At 29.1% G+C, this 21,521-nt stretch overlaps 3 protein-coding genes across 3 annotated transcripts; 2 read left to right on the top strand and 1 right to left on the bottom strand.

Moving 5' to 3' along the window:
* Positions 1-705: 705 nt before the first annotated feature.
* On the top strand, positions 706-12,571 carry LOC132945393 (uncharacterized). The gene is made up of 3 exons (XM_061015123.1): positions 706-1,101; positions 10,719-10,962; positions 12,207-12,571. The coding sequence occupies exons 2-3, from the start codon at positions 10,745-10,747 to the stop codon at positions 12,436-12,438; spliced, it is 450 nt and encodes a 149-aa protein (XP_060871106.1). The 5' UTR covers positions 706-1,101; positions 10,719-10,744; the 3' UTR covers positions 12,439-12,571.
* A 159-nt stretch (positions 12,572-12,730) lies between these two features.
* Positions 12,731-15,929, bottom strand: LOC132945394 (mitochondrial import inner membrane translocase subunit TIM14). Its single transcript, XM_061015124.1, has 4 exons — positions 15,748-15,929; positions 15,522-15,656; positions 15,343-15,447; positions 12,731-12,925 (listed from the first exon to the last, which is right to left on the bottom strand). Exons 1-4 carry the CDS (start codon positions 15,748-15,750, stop codon positions 12,821-12,823), a joined length of 348 nt encoding a protein of 115 aa, XP_060871107.1. The 5' UTR covers positions 15,751-15,929; the 3' UTR covers positions 12,731-12,820.
* A 137-nt stretch (positions 15,930-16,066) lies between these two features.
* Positions 16,067-20,614, top strand: LOC132945391 (probable ATP-dependent RNA helicase DDX49). The gene is made up of 7 exons (XM_061015121.1): positions 16,067-16,293; positions 16,367-16,560; positions 16,646-16,779; positions 16,850-17,060; positions 18,256-18,422; positions 18,711-19,066; positions 20,166-20,614. Exons 1-7 carry the CDS (start codon positions 16,236-16,238, stop codon positions 20,456-20,458), a joined length of 1,413 nt encoding a protein of 470 aa, XP_060871104.1. The 5' UTR covers positions 16,067-16,235; the 3' UTR covers positions 20,459-20,614.
* Positions 20,615-21,521: the final 907 nt, after the last annotated feature.

The raw sequence follows: 21,521 nt of genomic DNA, 5'->3' as shown, positions 1-21,521 counted from the left end.
AAAAAAATACATTTTAAATCAAAATTATTATTCAGTAATTCAAACTTGAAACTATTGTCTATAAATAATCAATGATAATATACATAATATTATTGCACTATTGACGGTGAAGTTAGTGCAGAGTGGCCACGGGAGTAAAAGGGAACAACTTTTTTGCTAATAATCATAAAATACTTTTCAGGGATCTCATATATTAGTTAGCATAGTCATTAGGTATGTATATGGTATATTTTACGGCATTTTCATTCTTCGTGGCTATAGTTTCAGATAATAAATAATAAATTACATGACAATCATGAGTATTTTATATTTTGGCAGTACCCAGGCCACGTATATAGAAAACTGTTTTTTACAAGACGTCGCATGACGGCGGCGCATAATTATCGAAATATTAAAAATCGTCTTATACTCTTATAGTCTTATCCCTTTTGCCCTGCACGAACCGTGCCAACTGGCCACTACCACTGCTCTATATTTGATGTTATATTATTATAATATAATATCATAATTATCATTATATACCTGTGCGGCTATGCAATTAATACTATATCGTTGTACAGAAACTCTACTGAATACTGACACCGGCGTATCGACCAGAATTCGACCGGAACACAGCTGTTTCGCAGGCACCCTATGCAGCGGTTATAGCATTATAATATTATATTTTCCACGACCATGTGTTCTGGCGGGGCTTACACTTATCCGTCTACCGTCGTCGTCGTCGTCGTCGCCGCCGCCGCCACCACCGCCGTCGTCGTCTGCGCGAAACACAATTTTACGGTGAGCGCTGTAGTTGTAAGCGCCCGTTCGTCGCGGAAACGTTCGCGAAGCACAACGCCGCACTCTCCCGCTGTACAAATTAATATTATTTAATAATATCGTTAATGTTATAATAATACTACCGTTTTATCGATATAATCTAAAATATTGACGGCCTGCACTCGGGATTTCGGCGATCTATGGCGATCTATAATCTAAAATATGTAAATATTACATTCTTGACATGACGTGGTGGCACGAAAAAGACTATTATTATACAACTGCAGCGCTGCTTCCGTGGCCGTTGTTTTTTCCGGGTACGATGATGACAACGAATACAACGTAAGTATTGGTGAATTTATATTTTATAGTAAATAACGTCATGTGACTATAGGTATGCTACATTTCCCAACCTACTACCTATATATGGTTGATAATCGACTATAAATGTGTTGAGGTGCAGCCGTATCGATTGTGTCTGTATTGTTGTATCAGCCTGTACTCTGTATATAATATGGGCAGCGAGTTTGTGAGGGGTGTGGGTGTATAATTTAAGTGATTTTTCAAGACCTTTTGTTCATATATTAATGTATTACGTGTCATATTATGTTTTGCTGAAAACCACCCCCGTCACTGCCATAGAACATTACTGCTTCTGCAGATTATCACGATATGATAACTGATATCAGCGTTAACAACCATGGTGCACCCCAACCGGCAACCAGGAAATGAACGCGACTCAAACCTATCAATCTAAAATCTAAATAATGTAAGGGAGCGCTCCATCGGGGGCATCAAAATCGTTATTCACCCAATACCTATATGATATATTATTGATACATTTGAGCTTCCAATCATTTTTATGTCAAACTGGAGATCGCCTCGAGTTTGATATCGTTTTTGCTATTATTTTTTACTCAGTATAGGTGATTTTAAAAATAATCCTAAATTATTAACTTATACCGTCTTATGGTATGCAATGTCCGGAAGATTCCGTACAAATGCACGTACATCCGGGTTCGATTCAATCAAGCTGAAAATGTAATTGTATTTTTATGAAATATAACGTGTTCAATTTAATTTGTTTATTATTATAAATTAATATTTAATTCAAATGAGTTAAATAAAAATTGAACCTTTTTAAACTTAATTTTTCTAATTAAAACCAACGATTACCTACAAAAGAATTAACCAGAGAATTATAATTGACGCGACAGTCATGACTACATTCCTACATATTATTATGATTTATGTTACTGATGGAAATAAAATTATATTTAGTAGAAAATGTATAAAAAAAGTCATTCTAATTATTAGAAAACACGGAGAAAAAATATTAAATAGATTTTAACAAAATTGTTGTGTTGCTTGCGGCTATGTAGTGTCAACAAAGTGATAGTTGTTAAACAAAATCTAGTAATTGACTTACAATAATGTTATTGCCACCAAAAAATGTGTTGTAGTAGTATTGAAACCAAATAATCTGCAAATAATAGGTAGTTTAAAATATAGTGGGCATTTTGTAGTTGGTACAAATAAAAAATGTAGACATAAATTTTCGATAAACTGAACCGTATTGACCTAACCTATGTGAACACTGAACAGAATAAGAAGTATAGTTTAATCAATCAAATGTCTAAGTGCAGTAATAACAATTGTATTATTCTCGTGCCTATTTTTTTATAGCTGATTGTAGAACCTATAGGTATAGACAGTGGTGTAGTGGAGGGTCCGGAGGGTTCCTCCTAATTTTATGTTTATACATGTACTGTACCTTTAACAAAAATCGTGGTACACAGTTTAGGCCTAACCCCCCCCCCCCCCCCCACTTTATTTTTTACAATGATTGGCGCGTACCCATTAACTTTTTTAGAACTACATCACTGGGTATAGACCTCGTATAGACTTCATAATCATAATTTACGATTTAAATTAATAACAGTGATTCTGGAATCTGAGTTCATGTACCAATAAAATGTTATATTATATAATAATATATGTACACAAAAATAGAAAATCCAATTATAGCGAAGATTTATTTTCCTAACTATTTTTGTTCAAATGCAAAACAATCAAGAAAATTAAATTTTAAAATAAATAATATAACACATGTAAAAATATATAGTTTAAAAATATTGGCAAGATCACAAAACAAATGTTACATTAAATCAAAACCTTTAACTCTTTTGACTTTTGCCCTACTTAAGTTTTACATTTGTCATCAATTATAGTGTAAAATAACTTTTTTGAAATTTATTTTTAATCTATTTAATTGTAAAGGATTGGTGTTGGTGTTTAGTTTAGAATGAAATTTTGTATGTGATTTTGCCAGTTCGTTGAGCGTAGGTAGTTTTAGCCTTTTAGGACTTGGTGGAGGTTTTTATTTGTTAGGTACATACCAAGGGTCAAAGGTTATTTGACGTGGATTGGAGGACTTGGAAATTTTTTACATTGGGCGGTTAGGCAAATTCCCAAAATCCCAAATGATTCCATATAACCAGGATTGGTGGATTATTGACTTGTATATTATTATGTTAAGAGGATGACACACCCGCATGTGTTGTACTGTTGTCTCCCTCTTACAAATGTACAACATAACAAAAACTGTTTTGCGCGGGACAACTTTTATCTTTCTGTGTTTGTAGTAGTGGCTCCAAAATTTCTGAACATACAGGGTGGAAAATTATCTATGCAACAGCGTGCCTATATTTTAGATAACATTAATATAATCAAAGTTATTTGCTTCTGAACATTGGGTTTTTTTGGTTTTTTTCATTTGCTTATAAAAAATGATTGGATAATGCTATTAAAAAAAGAGCACACTGTTGCACAGATAAATTTCTTCTTTACGTATTGTGAAAATTTGGTAGTTCTACAACAAATATGGTGCGAGAAAAGTTGTCCCGCGCAAAACAGTTTTTGCTATGTTGTACATTTGTAAGACGGAGACAACACATGCGGGTGTGACATCTTCCTAAGTTTGTTAGTTGTACAGTTTTGAGTTTTAGATCTTAAAAGAGCCCTTAAGAGATGGAGTTTTTTATTGACTAATATGCGTTTTTGTTTTTATATGTGCGATCCATTTGACTTCAGCGACTATACTTGTTAAAAATTAACCTGATATATTTGACTTCATTGGCTGATTAAGAATCTAATAATATATACACGGTGAACATGACACTGTCGTAGTGCTGTTAGTAAGACATATTATTTGATCATCGAAAACTTTATAATATTTCGCTGCGCTACAACAGCGCTACCTACTATGATTTAGGTATATATATCTGAGGTGTCAAATTCCAACAAACCTAGATTCAGAATAAAATGTTGTTATATACCTCTAGTTATTTTTTAAACTTTACCAACTTGTAAAAAAAAATAACGATAACCGTGGACTCGGTGAATTAAATCGATCAGTCGGAGGAGCTTTAATAATATCTAATAATATAATCGTGTCGGCGTCGCTGCGTTCGGTCTCGGTTTTCAATGTGTTATGAATAAGGTAAACACTAAAAAGTAAAAAGTATATTGAAAATATTTCCACTGTCTTGGTATTATTACCATTGATTTTGATATTAATTAATCATGATTTTATTATTATATAACAATAATAGTTCTAACGGCGTGCGGTTTTTAACCATTTTAAGTATAGTAAAGTAGAGTCACTACTTTTCAGGAAACAAAAAAAAACGTATCATCTCTGTTATTATTGTCTTTTTCATTTTTCATACAAGTATACAATACTGAATACAGTATACATACGCAATTAATATTGATGAAAACAACGCGCAGTTCGTAGAGCATTTTTTCTACAAAATAACGTGATTTTCGAAACACGATCAAATTCACTTGTTTTCCCTGCTTTTACCCAGATTATTTACATTATATTATTATATTATAGTCTATATAGACACTGCGGGGCTCGCGCTGTTCGCCGCGGGTCCTACGGGGATCGTGTTGATCGCGTCGTCGTGCGTTTTTATTTCGGCGCCGGTCATTGTTTCGGCTCGCCTGAAATTATGAAACCAGGACTACAAAATGATAATATATTTTATATTATGACGACATGGTATTATATTATATTATACGATAGGTACCACCTTGCTGCAGTGTTATAGCCGTAACAGGTACACTCAGTATCGTCACTCGTCGCCGATCGTATTATAGCGTTCATTATAGCTATACGTTCCCGCGGGCGTTAGTGATTCGTAACACACGAAAACTCCAAGACGTGATACTATTCGTGGCCCGACCGTCGGCCCCGAATATAAAACGTGACCACCGCGCGCAAAGACGACGGCGAGACGTCCGAATAGATCATTTTTTTCCCCCTCGTCGTCCACTTCTCGCTATTCTTTCACGATAGTCGCCTAGCTGTATCGCCGTTGTCGTCGTCATCTTACCTATACAGTATTACAGTGTACACGTACAAAATATGATGCACCAATATAATATATTATTATACGCACGTCTAAATAAATATAATATTGTACGTATTATAGCGCTGCTCATCGTTCGGGTTTCTTCCTTTGGGCATTAAATAATATTGTGCTTCGGTGTACTACGTCGGAGACGCCGCCGACTCGCCGTCGCCACCGCCGCCACGCCGGTGCGTGCCGAACCGTGAAGTCAATGTCATGTCGGTATAGTAGAATACCTACCTAGCATTATTAGACCCGTAAAAGACTTGCGCACGAATATAATAACAGTAGTGTTGTATACCTTAGCTTCGTTCGGAAACGTAAAGAAATGACTGAGCGAAATAGAGCAATGCGGCCGAAATTAGAGCGACGGTTAGAACGACGAACAATGCCTAATTACAATAATAATATACAGGTGGGTTCAAAACACACAGCGCGCACTTTATAATACACAGAGCGATTGTTTTAACATTTTCAGTTTCTGAACAGTCGCACTTTGCGTGGAATCATTTCTATTTTTTATTCCAATAATTTAACTATATAAATATTCGTTTTAATATATAACAATAAATAATAAGTACCGGCTAACGTTCCGCTAGGGAAGTAAGAATATAATATTATTACGTTATTTATATGTATTTAAATATTTTATCATGTATTTATTATTTATATAGTTAACTTATAATATTAACCCGTTAAAATAAGTATATCAACTAAAAAATTCCACTGCAGATAATCGCTGATTTTCGATAAAAGAATCACCCTGTATGTTAGGCGTTATTATTCAGATTATCGTTATTCATAATATATATATATCATACTATCGTGGTATTGTAATTTATAATAAAACAATCATTTCGCGTTGCACCTGACCCGTCACCCGTATACGTATGTCTAGTTTTTACCTCTGAAGCAGGTGGATCGTATAATATAATATTATATAGTATGTATAATATACGTTATTATATTGTTTGTTTTTATTTAATTCGTTCGACGAACGTTGGATCTGCATTTCGGTGCCGTTCGATGACGATTTTCCTATCGCACTGTCTGTGGTCTTATATTTACGTGATAGGTATTCTTTAGCACCTCTGCACGCTGGTGACTAAATTTTAAATACAAGCACAAACATTATAGAGACATGTATAATTAATACATATCTGTGAATACCTGTCACCAAAATCAGTCACCAGTCATCTTGTAATAGTGTGAAAACAGTAAATTATTCATCAGTGGGTAATTACCCATATTATTGTTAATAACACACGCGCATAGAATGTGCTTCACCGTTTTGAACTGTCATTGTTTTTGCTTTGATAATTCTACCAGACATAATTTCTATCACTTAATCATACAATAATGAATAAATAAGTTTATATATATATATATTAATTAATTGTAACATATTATTTATCTTACCTATTACCTACCTAGTCGTCGATCGTTAACATCAGCCTCACAAAAAGTCTCTTCACGTTTTTCGCGCTAAACTCGGTCAAATGACGGTTTCATGTGATAGGTATTTAGTGCAGTACTATATATAGTTACGTTACAGTGAGTTATTTCCATACGGAATTCATAGTTAAACAACGAGCTAGAAAACATTACGACATTTTCACCCAGAAGACAGAGGCAATTGCCTCGAGTTATATTAATTAATTATTTTATAAAACATAATACTTATATACCTATATAATATTATAGTTAAATCACTTTTTGTATTCATGCCATAAACTTCTTCCTCGCCCGAAACTTTTCCAACTTCACTATTTTTATACAATATATTTATATATGTATACAATAAAATATGTATACAAGCAAATGAGCCGATACATTATTATTTACTTCCAAAATATTCTCACAAACTGTTTATGAATTTGATATTAGATCCAGTACGTTGAAACTTGAATTAGAGATCTAAGTTTGGTCGCGGTTAGGTAACCGATACGCGGTCTACCGAAAATAACATGCATTATAATTGTAACAAAAATATTGTTCTTCCACCGTTATGATAAGTACCTATGTGTGCGTTTGTGGTCTACAATAAAATAATATATTCTCATATATTTATTAAATATACGACCTTAATACGTTATTATTATTTTATTATAAGTACATACGATTTTTACGTTACGAATTGATACACTAGTTAATAGTTCTAATATATATATATTATATATTATAAATTTTTATTTTATACCTACAATTCTATCTAAGTTAAAAATGGATAATTTATCAACAATGATCAATATGCGATATATATTATATTTATTATAGTATAATATGTAGCTTATAGTTTGTACTTACACAGTACATATATTATTAATTTGATTTAAAATTTCGAACATAACACTATGATATACTAGGGGCCCTGCCCGCTTCTTGCTTCACTCCCCAACCCGCGGGTCTTCTTCGACTTAATCCAAGAAACGCACCTTTTGCATCTTGATATTTAATATCTATGAATTAAAATATTTTTTAAAAAAAATGTACAAAACTTTTTTACAATATAATAATGAGACATTTCACATTAAAATATTTGTCAGTTATATTGACTTGTACCTAATCATATTGTATAGAACGCCGCATAATCTATACAGAATAGGTACTAATTTAATAAATATAGATATTGTATAATGGGGGTAGTAGGTACACAAAATGACAGAAGATGGCATATTATCATCGGTGATGGCCAATTATAAATTTCGTACCATATTCATCAAATAGAGTACAGACTACAGACCTATAAAATATTGGCCTGATGCCTGATGCCGTGTTTTGCATAAAACTCGTTTGCAATTAATACTTAACTATATTATAATATCTTATAATTTCTTCGTTTATTTATATAATGGGGATTTTCAAAGTATTTTAGGATATTAGGTTTAAAATAAACAATTATATTTTTGTCTTATTTATTAGCAAATATATTATGTACATATTATATTTAATAGATACCACAAAGACGGTTTTGAATGTATAAACAGAAGGTAACGAATTTAAATTATAATAATATGTAGTGCCTTGCCAGTGGCCAGTGAGATTATAAGTAAAATTGAATGTACTATGACACTATAACCAGTGGAGCAGCTAGTATTTATTTAATGTTCGGGGTGGTGCCTTAGTGGTGAAGTATAATATTATAGGTATTGTGAACCATCCGCTTAGTGGCCATGTTTTCAAATATTCAAAAAATGTTAGCATTAGATTATTAACTTTTGTGTTAACATTATAATTACCTATACTATGTTTCCTTTAATAACAAATTATATACTATTATATATTTATAGCTATGTTATAACTTAAAGGTAGTAGGTAGTACCTATATTATAGTAATATATAATATATATATATAGATATATATTCTAAATGTTCCATACAAACGTGCTTGTAAAATAAAGTACCTATACATAATTTCATTTTTTTTAAAATTCGTTATAAGTTATAATCTGGTAAGCCGAAATTCATATTAACGGGTCATGGGTATTTACTATTTAGGAAGTATTATAACACATACACAGTGGTTAAAGTGGGGGGACGGAGGGGGACGCAGTCCCCCTTATTATTTATGGTAAGATTATGCGTCCCCCCTTTAATTTAAGTCTTTAATTTAGTAATTTATTAATAAAGGTAAAAGGTTACCTATACCTATGTGATATAATATTTATTATAATAAATTTAAATACATTATTAAACTGAAAGAATATGAATAGTTATATTTATTATAAATTATTTTTTATATGTTTTTTTCATAAAATGTTTAAAATTAAAATGTAAACACATATTATTTTTTTAAACATTTTAAGCAATGAATTGCAATTTACTTTTTACTTAGCAGGCATTATATGTTGTAAATCATTTTCATAGAAAATTTGATTTTACACACTATTAACATAAACTTTTTATAAACAAATTACAAAGGTGTGTGAAAGAAACAAATTATACCTAGTTGGTACTTTGGTAGTGGGTTTCTTTAAAAAGTTTGGTTAGATATAGACTTTGAATGAACTCGGGAACTAACTCTAAAGGTGACAGCTGCGCTTAATGACAAATAGCATCGATGACACACGGTTATAATAATTTTGTCCAATCGTCATATTCATATACTATAACATTGATTATACATTTGTACCTATAAAGTATAATATAAAGTATAAAATATAAATATAACGTTGATAATTTGAATAAATATTTCTGGGATTGAGGTTTGTTGTTTTAGTTGCGCCACTGCACCTAATTTAACTTGTACAATTGCAATATTTAGTTTGGGTAATTTTACAATTTTACATTCTATAAGATTTAGGTACTTACTTACTTTAAAAATAAGTTTTTTTATGTGGACTTATTTTTAATAAATATTCGTAATTTTAAAATTAAAGAGACACTTAACTATGGGAAATTATTATTTTTATTTTACACACTCGAAAAAATTATATAATAGGTAACTTTCTAGAATTTCATAATATTTACAATTTTACAAACATAATATTACTAATTATAAAATAAAAAATTACCTACTGATAAATAAATTACTATTAAATAATATATTAGTATAAATTATATCTGCAATAGATACTATAATAATAATAAAATGTAATTAGATTATCGAGTAGATTATTAAATAATATTAACTACCTATATAATTTATGACATCCTATAAAATCGTATAGAATGATTCTTTATACTTTTTCAGTCGTATTTATAAATAATGTATAGATAAAAATGATGAGTAATAAATTACAAATTAATTAGATAACAGCTCTAAGGTATGAGTTATGAAATAGATATATGCTCTATGGTATTCTACAAAAAAAAAATGTAATCGATAGTCCTAGTTGTAAGTTGTTGTGACGGTAGTTTAAACATTTATCATATCAACCAGATACAGTTTACTGATTAATAGTTGTACTATATGATGATATATATATTTAAATTATATAACTTAAAAAAATAATAATTTTTTTTTGAGCTCAAGCCCGGCAACTATGGCCATTAGTTGTTTTTTTGTTTATAGGTGTTTGTAGGGGTAGGAACGGTTGGTTGATATACGTTTGTATATTGTATGTGTGGCAAGAATTTGTTGCTAAAAATTCCAGTTGGTCACCCATCCGGGAGCTAGCAACACCGGCCTATACGTACACTCAGAGCGTTTCCGCAGTTGAGTGTACGGACCGCGCCACAAAATAATATTATTACTTTTTAAGTGTGAATTTCTTCGGTTTACTAGATGGATCGTAGAGATATTGATGTTATATATTTTTTTTACCAATGAACAAATATTTCCAAATTTTATTGTCTGCCGTCAACAATTAGAACATATATTGTGTATTAATGTTCAAGTAATACGCGACCTCGACAGCTTGATCATCGACTTACATTTTTTAATTTCATTAGTTGAAACTTGAAATGGAGCTGAAACGGTATTAATGAATCGAATTTCAAATCTATAAAAAAATTGTATCTTAATTCTTAACTAATAAGTACTAGTTCTTGTTATCTTCTGTCTTCTAATAATAATAAGTTGTTTCTAATTTTCAGGTAATTGTTTTACAAACTGGGTCATAATGAGCTGCGTTCCTTGTGTAGATCCCTGTAATTCCGTGTCCAAAGACGACTTGGACAGGTGGACAAACAGTCTGAAACACGTTTTGGCCAATCAGACGGCCACAAAAATGTTCGAAGCCTATTTGCAAGCATGCAAATTGGACTCCGCGGAAATTTTGGAGCTGTGGAAGATGTGCGACGGGCTGTTGCGCTACGTGCATCACAAAAAAATCGAAAAGTGAGTATGTCAGATGACAGATGTTACGAATCTATATTCGATTGGTCGGTAACCTATACTATAATCAATGAAGTCTAAGGTCTAAACATAGTTACCAACTAGGTGGCAGTCGCGTAAAAAGTATATTACACCTGTAAAAATATACATAATGCGATGCATTTTTTTGAAATTTTGATTACTTCACTAGGACTAGGTAGTATTATAATAATAGAATAAACAGAGTTCAGGGAGATTGCCTATACCGAACCCCTTAAGACCAGTCTACAGTTTGGTAGTGTCTAATCGCTAAAGCTGCGATTTCCCTGCAGCGTCTAGCGTCAACACCTGGTTCGGGACATAATATGTCTAGATGTCGTGTGTTCCAATGTCTGATACTGTAGGGAAAATGTACGTCATTTGCACGTTAACAAAAAGTGGCTTTGAATAGGCAATTTCAATACATTTAACAAATAGGGGTTTTTTAACAAATTAAATTTATTTATTTAAAAAGAATTCCTTAAGCAAACACTGCGTATGTGTCACATATTCATTTGTATTGCTATTTTTTTGGAACGTCAATCCATCATATATCAAATTTTAAGTACAAAACCAAAATTTGTTGCCAAAAACTCAAAAGTATTAATATGTATGAATTGTATCAATATAATACATTAAAGTCATTACACAGTCAAACTGTTGGAAAGGGGGAGGGGTGAAATTGATAAGAGTGGACTGACCGATCTCAAATAGATATAATAACGAATTCAAATCAGTTTTAAAAAGTATTATCGCATATTACTATATAGGTAGAGTATGATGGTATAGAGAATGGTATGTTTTGGCTAAAATAACTGTCCGCCACCGATTCCCTTAATAAAATGATTAAGTATGCTAAATGTGTGCATTTACTAACCTGTTAATACTTAATTTTAAACAATTTAGTATTATTGACTTTTATTTGAAAGTTTTGTAATGGTATATAAATAATATTATATAATACAACAGACGGTCAACCCCGTGGTGGGATGATAAATAGTATACGGCGTGTTGGCGGGCGATAACAAAAAAGTACCACATCTTCAATTTTGAATTTTGCACCTTCATAATGTATAGGTACCATTTGTGAAATGAAAAAATAAGGCTTCAGCATTGCCAGTATTTTCATTGATATTTCCCCACTTCATTAAGCATTCATGGAAATGGTGGATGGGTCGTGGGTGATAAGTTAGTTGATACATTTGTAAAATTTGCGTTTGATATTTCAGCGAAACGTCAAGAATCAAAAATGATTACATCGCCATAGTAGAGTGTGCCGGCGAAGTGGAGGGGCTGACGGAACACCAGTTGCGCCGGTTGGAGGAGACTAAAACCAGTGGGCCGAAGAAGATTTTAGCTCGCGTTGAGAAACTACGTCAGACAGCATACGAACTAATGCAGCACGACTACGGATTGTTTAGGAAAAAGTTGTTAAAAGATCACAAAATAGCGAAAAAATAACGTTTTTGTTTAAAATAGGTACCGCTACCTATCGATGTTTGTATCGAAATATTATTACGTATGTTTAAGTATATTTTCTATGTTTTATAATTTTTTGAAGTACAAAATACATGTTAATATAATATTAATTAGATATTATGTTGTAAAACATTGAATTTTATATTTTCTTCGGAACGTGATCAATTTAGGATGGAAGAACTTTCGGAAAAAAATAATGATATTAACACAAGACCTAATATTATTTAGGTATACGGACAAGAAAATTGAATATTTACCATATAAAAATTACCGATTAAAATGATAATATAATATATATCTATATTTTTGTACATTCACATATTTACACTACGATACCGCGAACGTTACTTAATAGACTGGCTGTTTATTTTTTATCCAGAAAATCTTTGGCCTCGTTTATTTTTGCCGCTATGTACGGTGAACCGCCCTTATCCGGGTGATTGATCAACATGATTCGTTTGTGTGCGTCCTGTCAAAAAAATCAAAAATAACTATTATTTACTAGTACACAGTTCTAACTAATAACATATTATTATTAAATTAATTATATTTTTCCACGCATGTGACAAGCGGAAAATTGTACAGCAGAAACAAGCTTACGTGCTTCAAAAATAAAACTCGAGTACCACGCAATAAAAAATAACATAAAATATGCATTTTGCGCCAAAAGTCTAATTATATACATTGTACAACAAATGTCAGCCATGAAATATTTATAAAAAAAATAAGGTATTTTGTGCAGTTTCCCGATAATACATAATAAATTGTTGTTTATAATTCATAAAAATGAATAATATATTATGTATACTATTTTTATATTTCATTAAATCGCTAAAGATAGATTATTTTAAAATATTTCTAATATACATTTTAAACTTTTAACTGATTGTTGAAAAGTTTTACAGACAGGACTTATCATTTAGACTACTTATTTAATCTGAAAATTAACTATTTTTTTTCTGTACCTATAGGTTTATACTTTAGATCGTATATTTATTATAAAAATCATATAAAAACATGTGCAATTTTAAAAAGGTGGATAAGTGGATGTCACTCTGCTGTACAGTAGGTTACAAGTGGGTTACTGTAATGGATGGTGTTAAATTTGAATTCAATGATAGAAATATCATTGTATAAGAAAAACGATTCTGAGCGAAAACGGTCAGTCAGCCTATGATATTACCAAGTATATTTGATGATATTACTGTGAATAAAGTAATTTATATATAACCTATATTTACGTGGAGCCTTGTTTTAAATTTTCAATCATTAGCCATAAAAGTTAAACATTTTATACATTTTTAACTACAAAATAATTAATAAATTATAAATTTGATAAATGTAGTCAAAAATTGAACTTTAAATGCTTATAAAAAAAAATTGTGCCTATGTATTTTTATTATTTTTCAACTGCTATTAGAACGATATATCAGGAGCCTTATATTAAATTTTCACGCTTTTTTACCCAACAAATAAAATTTTATTGATATTTATAAATAAAAAAATTAAAAAAATTGAAAACTGACAATGTCCGTAAACAGCTCAAAAAGAGTCAAAATATTTTCAAAATCTTATGGTGTATAGAAAATGCTAATATAAACATCCAGTCAAAATGTCATGTCCCTACGGTCATTTGTTTTAGAGTTACACCAAAAACCAAAATCGATTTTCTAGCTCATAGATTGCTAGCTCATGATAATATAGTTGAAGTCAAAATCCATAATTTTTAAAAGAAGTGTGGGTTTTGTCACAGAACATTTTGGCCCTGGCGCTATTGCTTATTTTTATACTACTATCAAAAATAAAAGAAATTTTGATTAATTAGAATATCATTTTTTGTCATTATTATATTATTATAATATGATCATATTTTGGTAAGTTTTTATACAGTTAATTTATTGTAATTTCATTACAATACAAACTTTTCAAATTAAAATATCTAAAACAAAAAAATAAGTTAAATAAAATGAGTTAATTTTTTTTTTTAAATTTAGATTGGCATTTGCATTATGAGGCAAGTTATTAATTCTAAGAGTTTTTGAGGAGTTATTTTTTGTATTGAGCTAGGTATATTTAAAAATACTGTCGTACGTTGCGAAAAAAGTCTGCGCACGCCTAACCAAATACACAAAAGCTTGAATAAAAATTCAAATTATGTAAATAATATATGCTAATTTTAAAAACAAAACTACCGTAGCTAATAACAGTCTTGTGCTACAATACTAGATAAATAGGTACATGAGTACATATTATTCATACTGGGTAAGTAGAAGCATTGATTATAAATAGTATTTATGATCAATGGTAGAAGCTTGACTTAATTGAATTCTGCGCCAATAATATCAATTGTAAAAATGTGTTTTCATAAGTTAATTAAGGACAAAAATTACTGTGATATTTAACTTTTTTTATTTTTTAATACAAAGTTGTTTTAGAAACAATAGTGTTTTATTTATTTGTTTATAAATTAAATGTACCTTTTACTAATCCAGTTAAATATTGTCAAAATCATAAATATTTATCATTTGCAAAATCATCTATTTTAATTGTGATATTGTTCAATATAGAACTTATTACATGATAAATGACTTTTTACAAATGTACCTATGCATTATTTAATAACTTAACTATTAAAAATAGTAATCATAATCAACAATAGATTCAAAAACAAATAATCTATACACAACATTTTTGTTACTGTATTGTTTACAGATGAAATGTAAGAATCATCGATATTTATACTAGAAAAACTTTTATTTATAGTTTTAATCGTATGAACAATTATTTATTCAGTTACATGCCATACACTAAATTATGAATTTTAAAAATTAAGATGTTAAGATGCAGCGTTAAGATTTTATAGAATTATAATATTATTTAGTTTACCTTGATTTTGTTTTTAGGAGCATTATTTGATACGTCAAGTATGAGTGTGGCTTCACGTTTAGACATGGTAGGTTCAAATCCACCTTTATGAAATTTACTACTCGACTAAAAGTAATATGAATAAAATAAAACAAAATAATGTTTGTATGAAAGTAAGTTATAATGTTTTGTTATAATACCAAAAGTCCCGATTCGGATGTCATTGTTTTGAGAACTTCGCTCATCTTTTGAGCGACATGTGGGGCAGCTCTTAAAACTTGTCGACCAGCGAAACCAGCTACAGCCAAACCCAATCCAACAACAACAACACTGGCCTGATAAATAAAATGCACGTAAAATTACAAAATTAATTCCAACAAGGAACGAAAGTAAAATTACTTATATAACTATAATTGTATAAATTACCATCTGTCAATCTATTGCACAAAACGTGAAATATTTAAATAAATAATAGCAGCCACAAAAATTTTACTCTTAACGTCCTCAATCCTCAAACGAATAAACACTAATCAGGATTCAGGAACTGAAGTCTGAGATTTTGGGATGACAGTATCAAGGATTGATAGTACACAATCACACAGTGATGTATTTCGTGAGTATTTCGTGTGCCCACTACATAGATTAAACTATTACTCAATGTAATTACTCTATGGCCCACCACAATATGTATGTGATTGCCTATTCAGCCCCTTTCTCCTTATCACTTGTATCAAATACGATTAGTACGATTACGGATTTTGATATTACCTATATCGTGGTTTGTAGTTAATAGTTTTCAGTTTACAGATGCGCCACGCTAGTGCTTAATACTTAATTATACTCTTTTATAGTAAATACTTAAGAGAGAAATAGAGAATGTTATTTTTGTGAATATTATTTTTAATCAATTAAAAATGAATTTTGAAAATTTAAATTTATCAAAATACTTATGCGATCAGCTTAAAGCCGTTGGTGAGTACCTCTTTCACGCTCTATACCTAACATAAGTCTATTTACATAAATATTTTATTCTGTACGAATACAGGTGTCAAATCACCAACCGAAATTCAAAAAAATTGTATACCAAAAATATTGGATGGAATTGACTGTATAGGTTGTGCTAAAACTGGAAGTGGTAAAACATTAGCTTTTGCTTTGCCTATTCTTCAAAAACTTTGGGAAGAGCCTTATGGAATATTTGCTCTTATTCTTACACCTACTAGAGAACTAGCTTATCAAGTAAATTAATCTTTCTTTTTTTTAGTTACATTAAGTCATGGTATACTCATTCTGTTTTCAATAATGTATTTGTTCAATTTTGTAGATTGCAGATCAGTTTGCTGTAATTGGTAAACCTAAGAATCTCAGACATTGTGTAGTTACAGGTGGAATGGAAATGATAGTTCAAGCACGGGAATTATCAAATAAACCTCATATAGTGGTTTCAACCCCTGGAAGGTACTTATATACACATATCTACATTCAATGAATAAAATACAACATTTATTTTATTTTACTATTTACTTAGACTTGCTGATCATTTAGAAAGCTGTGATACATTTTCATTGAAACGTATACAATTTCTAGTATTAGATGAAGCAGATAGATTATTAGGAGGTAAATTTGATAAACAAATAGCAACTATTTTTAAAGCTCTTCCAAAAGAAAGACAAACGTTATTATTTAGTGCCACCATGACCGATACTCTTGAAAAAGTTAAAATGATAACAAAAAAAAATGTAAGTTAATTTAATAATAAATAAATATTTATATATTACATTAGGTATGCATATTATATATTACGTTGTATTATTAGTTTCATTTGAGTAGTGGTTAAGATAAATAACTATGCAGAGAACAAATTATTAGTCTAGTTTCTGTAAAAACTTATTTGATACTTGCATAAATTAGTACTGTGTGATTTATTCTTATGTGTCATATAAGACAAATGGTCTAAAATTTAGTTAAACATAATAATATACAGTTTGTGTAAAAACAAATCATGGCTACTGATCTCCTGACTCCTATATATGAATTATTACCTAACTGTGATAATGATAAATAAAATAAAATATTAACATTATAAATAAAATAATTAATACCTACCATTGATTATCAAAGGCAACGCTTAAAAAAATTGAGTTTGAATTTCATTGTTTTTAAGAACATTTTTAACTAGAGACAACATTAAAAATTATAAAATTAAGTCATGGCACGGGTGCCTAAATACCTCATAGTTCTTTGTGTTGATAACAATGTATTGAGTATACAAAATATAAATCCTAAACAAAAACTCATATTTGGAAAAATTTTAAGACTCGTTTTTTTACTGTTATTCAAGTCTGACAGAATGACTAAATCTACAAATTATTCAATCCTAAAAGATACAATTTTTGAATTTGATTTGAACTTTTGTATTGACTATTTTGTGAATTGAATAATTTGTATTTTGGACTCAAAATATGTGTTTGGGATTTTTTCAAAAAAGCTGTTCAATTATGCAAATTGCATTATTTATATACCTAAAGACACAACATGATGCTGTGTGAAGGACAAAAACTGCATTAAGGCATTCTGCAAAAAATTATTATTTACTTTGAAAGATTAAATAAGTTTATTTATTTGGATATGGTATACATACCGTATACTTATGTTCATTTGGATATGATCTTCATGGGCAAAAAGTCAAAATAAACATCTAAAAAATTAATATTTTTTCACTTAAATTTCTATGCTTTAGAACATATTATCCTTATAACCCATAATCATTTTTAATATATTATATTAAACTTAACATTATTAGCATATATGTAAAATTAATATTTATTGATTATTTTATTTATTTAGGTATGTGTGATTTATTTTATTTTTATACCCTCTTTTTTTTTTTAATAGTAATATTGATTTGATAATAATAATATATAATATTTTTAGACTTTTGTATATGAATCAACAGCTGAAGTGAAGACAGTTGATGAACTTGAACAATTTTATGTGCTTTGTCCATATAATGTAAAGGATGGATATTTGGTAGAAATAGTTAGACAATTTCGTGAAAAAGATGAAAAGGGACTGATTATGATATTTACTGATACATGCAAGTAAGTACATATATATAACGCAGTTAAGTTTCATAAAATTAATCTTATGTAGATATTTTAGATTCTAAGTTGAGTGATGAATTTATTGATTTTACAAAGATTTGTTTTATTTTTTTGTTGGTTGTCATCACATTTTATGGCAGTAAAAACTAAAAATGCTACTATTTTCTACTTAGTCGTTTTAAATAATAATTATTCTAACAAACAATCAAAATAACTAAATAAATAGTAATTATAATTAGTATGTGTACAAGTGTATTTTTATTTATTAAAAATATTTTTTTATAGAAACTGTCAATTGCTGCATATGACATTAAATGAAGTTGGATTTGACACAGTGTCACTTCATGCAATGATATCTCAACGCCAGAGATTAGCTGGGCTAGCAAAATTCAAATCTCATGTTTCTAAAATTTTAATTGCTACTGATGTTGCCAGTCGTGGTCTTGATATTCCTGCAGTATCATTAGTAATAAATCATATAATTCCAAACAATGCCACTGATTATGTTCATAGAGTTGGAAGAACTGCTAGAGCAGGAAGACAAGGCCGTGCTGTATCTATTGTTACCCAACATGATATAAAATTAGTAAAAGCAATTGAAGCAAAAATTAATATTCGATTAAAAGAATATGATGTTTCAGGTAAATTGTACATTATTTTTTCCGATAAATATTTGATGTATATTTTATTTATATATTAGACGTAAAGTTGTAGAATTTTGTGGGGTATTCTCTAATAATGTATTAAAAAAAAAGCTATATGATAAAAAGACAAGTGAGAATATTAAGAAATCTTTTCTTGGAGATTATAATCCTATATGATTTACTCAAATGATTGTTTTATTGTAACTTGTGAGTATGTCACTCCCACCTATGTAATGTTGTCTCCGTCATGCATACATTTAACATATCAAATTTGGGTTCAGGAAAATGAATTATACGTTACTGGCTACAATATTAGACTGAATTTAACCTATCATAAAACTTAAACTATAGGCAAGAGTTAGTCAATTTTGTACAATATTTTAATTAATGTGCAAGTATATAAATTTTTTTTTTAATTGGAGTATTTTATATACTTATAAAAATACTCTCTTAAAAATATTAATATATTAAAAAACCATATAAGCACTAATAATTTTTTACATTAAAAGTTGATAATAGGTCATTTCACTCTAATGTTAATTCAGAATTGGTTCTACTGAATGCGAATTAGGAATGTTAACCGTTTGTAAGTCTGTGAACATAACATTTTTACATTTAAATTTTTAAATGGTATAAAAAATATATTTCTTAACAATTTTAATATTTATTCTTCTGTCTTATTGTAGTTCATAATTATATGAATTCTTAAAAATATTTAATAATTTGTTTACTCTTTAGTTTTTTTAGTAAGTCCTTGGGATTACAAATCATTTTATACGTGATTTATTTTAATGATAGATACAGAGATGTAAAGTTAGAATAAAAACAATTAGTTGGAAATTAAAAATAAAAATATGCCAATGGCAATTAATCACTAATCAGTAGTAATCACTAACCATTCTTAATATTATTTTGTATTTCTTATGTACTTATTTAAAATACTACATTATTTAATTTGATATTGAAGGTCACATATTATCAAATAAATGTTATTATTTATTAATAATTGTCAATTTTAAATTAATTCTTATTACTTATTTATTTAAAATGTTCAACAATAGTACAATTTCTAATTATTATTTTGTCTTTATAATAGGACTACATGTTGCCAAGATTTTGACTCAAGTACATGTTACAAAAAGAGAAGCGCAGATTAAATTAGATGAAACTGATTTTGATGAACGGCGTTTAATTAACAAAAGAAAAAAACTAATAAATGAAGGTAAAGACCCCGATAAAGTAGAACAAGAAATCAAACGGAAGAGAAAAGAAAAAAACCGACAACGATTTGAAAGAAGAAATTTAAATAATAAAAATTGTAATGGAAATAATGTTAATAGTGAACAAGATATAGATAATCATATTAATAATGTTGAAAAATCCGAATAAATATAATTACATTTTACTTTTTGTTAACCTTTGGCTAAAATTCTCTGTAGTTTCATCTTGTAATCTGTCTTTTTAAATCATAACATCCAAAATATTTGTTCAGGTGTTCCAATTTTATGGTCTTAGTTTAAATATTATAGTGAATTATCAAATTTATATGTGTTCTCTCATTGGTTATTTACGATATTTTAAATTTTAAGTGAGGAGTTGTTAGTATGTAAAATATTAATATTTGATCAATCATTATAATATTTAAGAGGATGTCAGCGAATTATTTGTTTTTTCCATCAGTCACACTATGGAGTATTATATTTTTGAGGGTTTGACGTATTGGTTTTATATTTTATTTTTATTTAACTTTGTATTTGGCATTAAAAAAATTAAAAAAAAATTGTAAATATAAATGATGTTTAAATGTTCTAAGACAATATTTAGACAAATTGATATGTCAATATGTCATACCCTCAAAAATATTATTCTTTATAATTATAGTAATTATAGTGATAATAATAATATTTGAAAACTTAATTTGACTTTCCGGTTGACATTTTTTTTTTTGACAAAGTAGGTTGTTAAAATTATGAGGAATCTTGTATTCAGTTTTCAAATCTTAAATTTATATGAACATTTTTAAGAATTTCTAACTTAAAATAATTTGCACCTTTTCGAGATTTTTACGTATTTTTCAGAATTCAAACTTGAAATGCTTATAAAAAAATTGTGACTATATTATATTTTTAATATTTTTCAACTGCCATTATAACAATATATATTTTGGGAGCCTCGTATTAAAATTTCAAGCTTTTTGACTCAACGAATACAATTTTATTGACATTTATAGCAAAAAAAACTAAAAAAATTGGAAACTGAAAATAAGCTCAAAACAGCTAAAAACATTAATTAGTCTAAAATATTTTGAAAATTGTATGGTGTATAGAAAATGCTAATATAAACATTTAGTGAAAATGTCATGTATCCATGAACATTTCTTTTAGAGTTACACCAAAAACCAAAATCGATTTTGTCGAAAAAATGTCTCCTTTTTTTGTTTTTCCCAGCACTT

Source organism: Metopolophium dirhodum, chromosome 5 (assembly GCF_019925205.1).
Source record: "Metopolophium dirhodum isolate CAU chromosome 5, ASM1992520v1, whole genome shotgun sequence".
Taxonomy (NCBI): Eukaryota; Metazoa; Arthropoda; class Insecta; order Hemiptera; family Aphididae; genus Metopolophium; species Metopolophium dirhodum.
Note: the sequence above shows the minus strand (reverse complement) of the source record. Positions and strands in the feature narration are given on the sequence as shown.

Excerpts from the sequence above, each read along its gene's own strand:
- LOC132945393 (XM_061015123.1), top strand. The coding sequence starts at position 10,745 with ATGAGCTGCGTTCCTTGTGTAGATCCCTGTAATTCCGTGTCCAAAGAC. Across the intron at positions 10,963-12,206 it reads CATCACAAAAAAATCGAAAA|CGAAACGTCAAGAATCAAAA; the intron begins GTGAGTATGTCA and ends TTGATATTTCAG.
- LOC132945391 (XM_061015121.1), top strand. The coding sequence starts at position 16,236 with ATGAATTTTGAAAATTTAAATTTATCAAAATACTTATGCGATCAGCTT. Across the intron at positions 16,780-16,849 it reads GTGGTTTCAACCCCTGGAAG|ACTTGCTGATCATTTAGAAA; the intron begins GTACTTATATAC and ends CTATTTACTTAG. Across the intron at positions 19,067-20,165 it reads AAAAGAATATGATGTTTCAG|GACTACATGTTGCCAAGATT; the intron begins GTAAATTGTACA and ends TCTTTATAATAG.
- LOC132945394 (XM_061015124.1), bottom strand. Across the intron at positions 15,448-15,521 it reads CATCCGAATCGGGACTTTTG|TCGAGTAGTAAATTTCATAA; the intron begins GTATTATAACAA and ends TATTACTTTTAG. Across the intron at positions 12,926-15,342 it reads CTCCTAAAAACAAAATCAAG|GACGCACACAAACGAATCAT; the intron begins GTAAACTAAATA and ends TTTTTTTGACAG.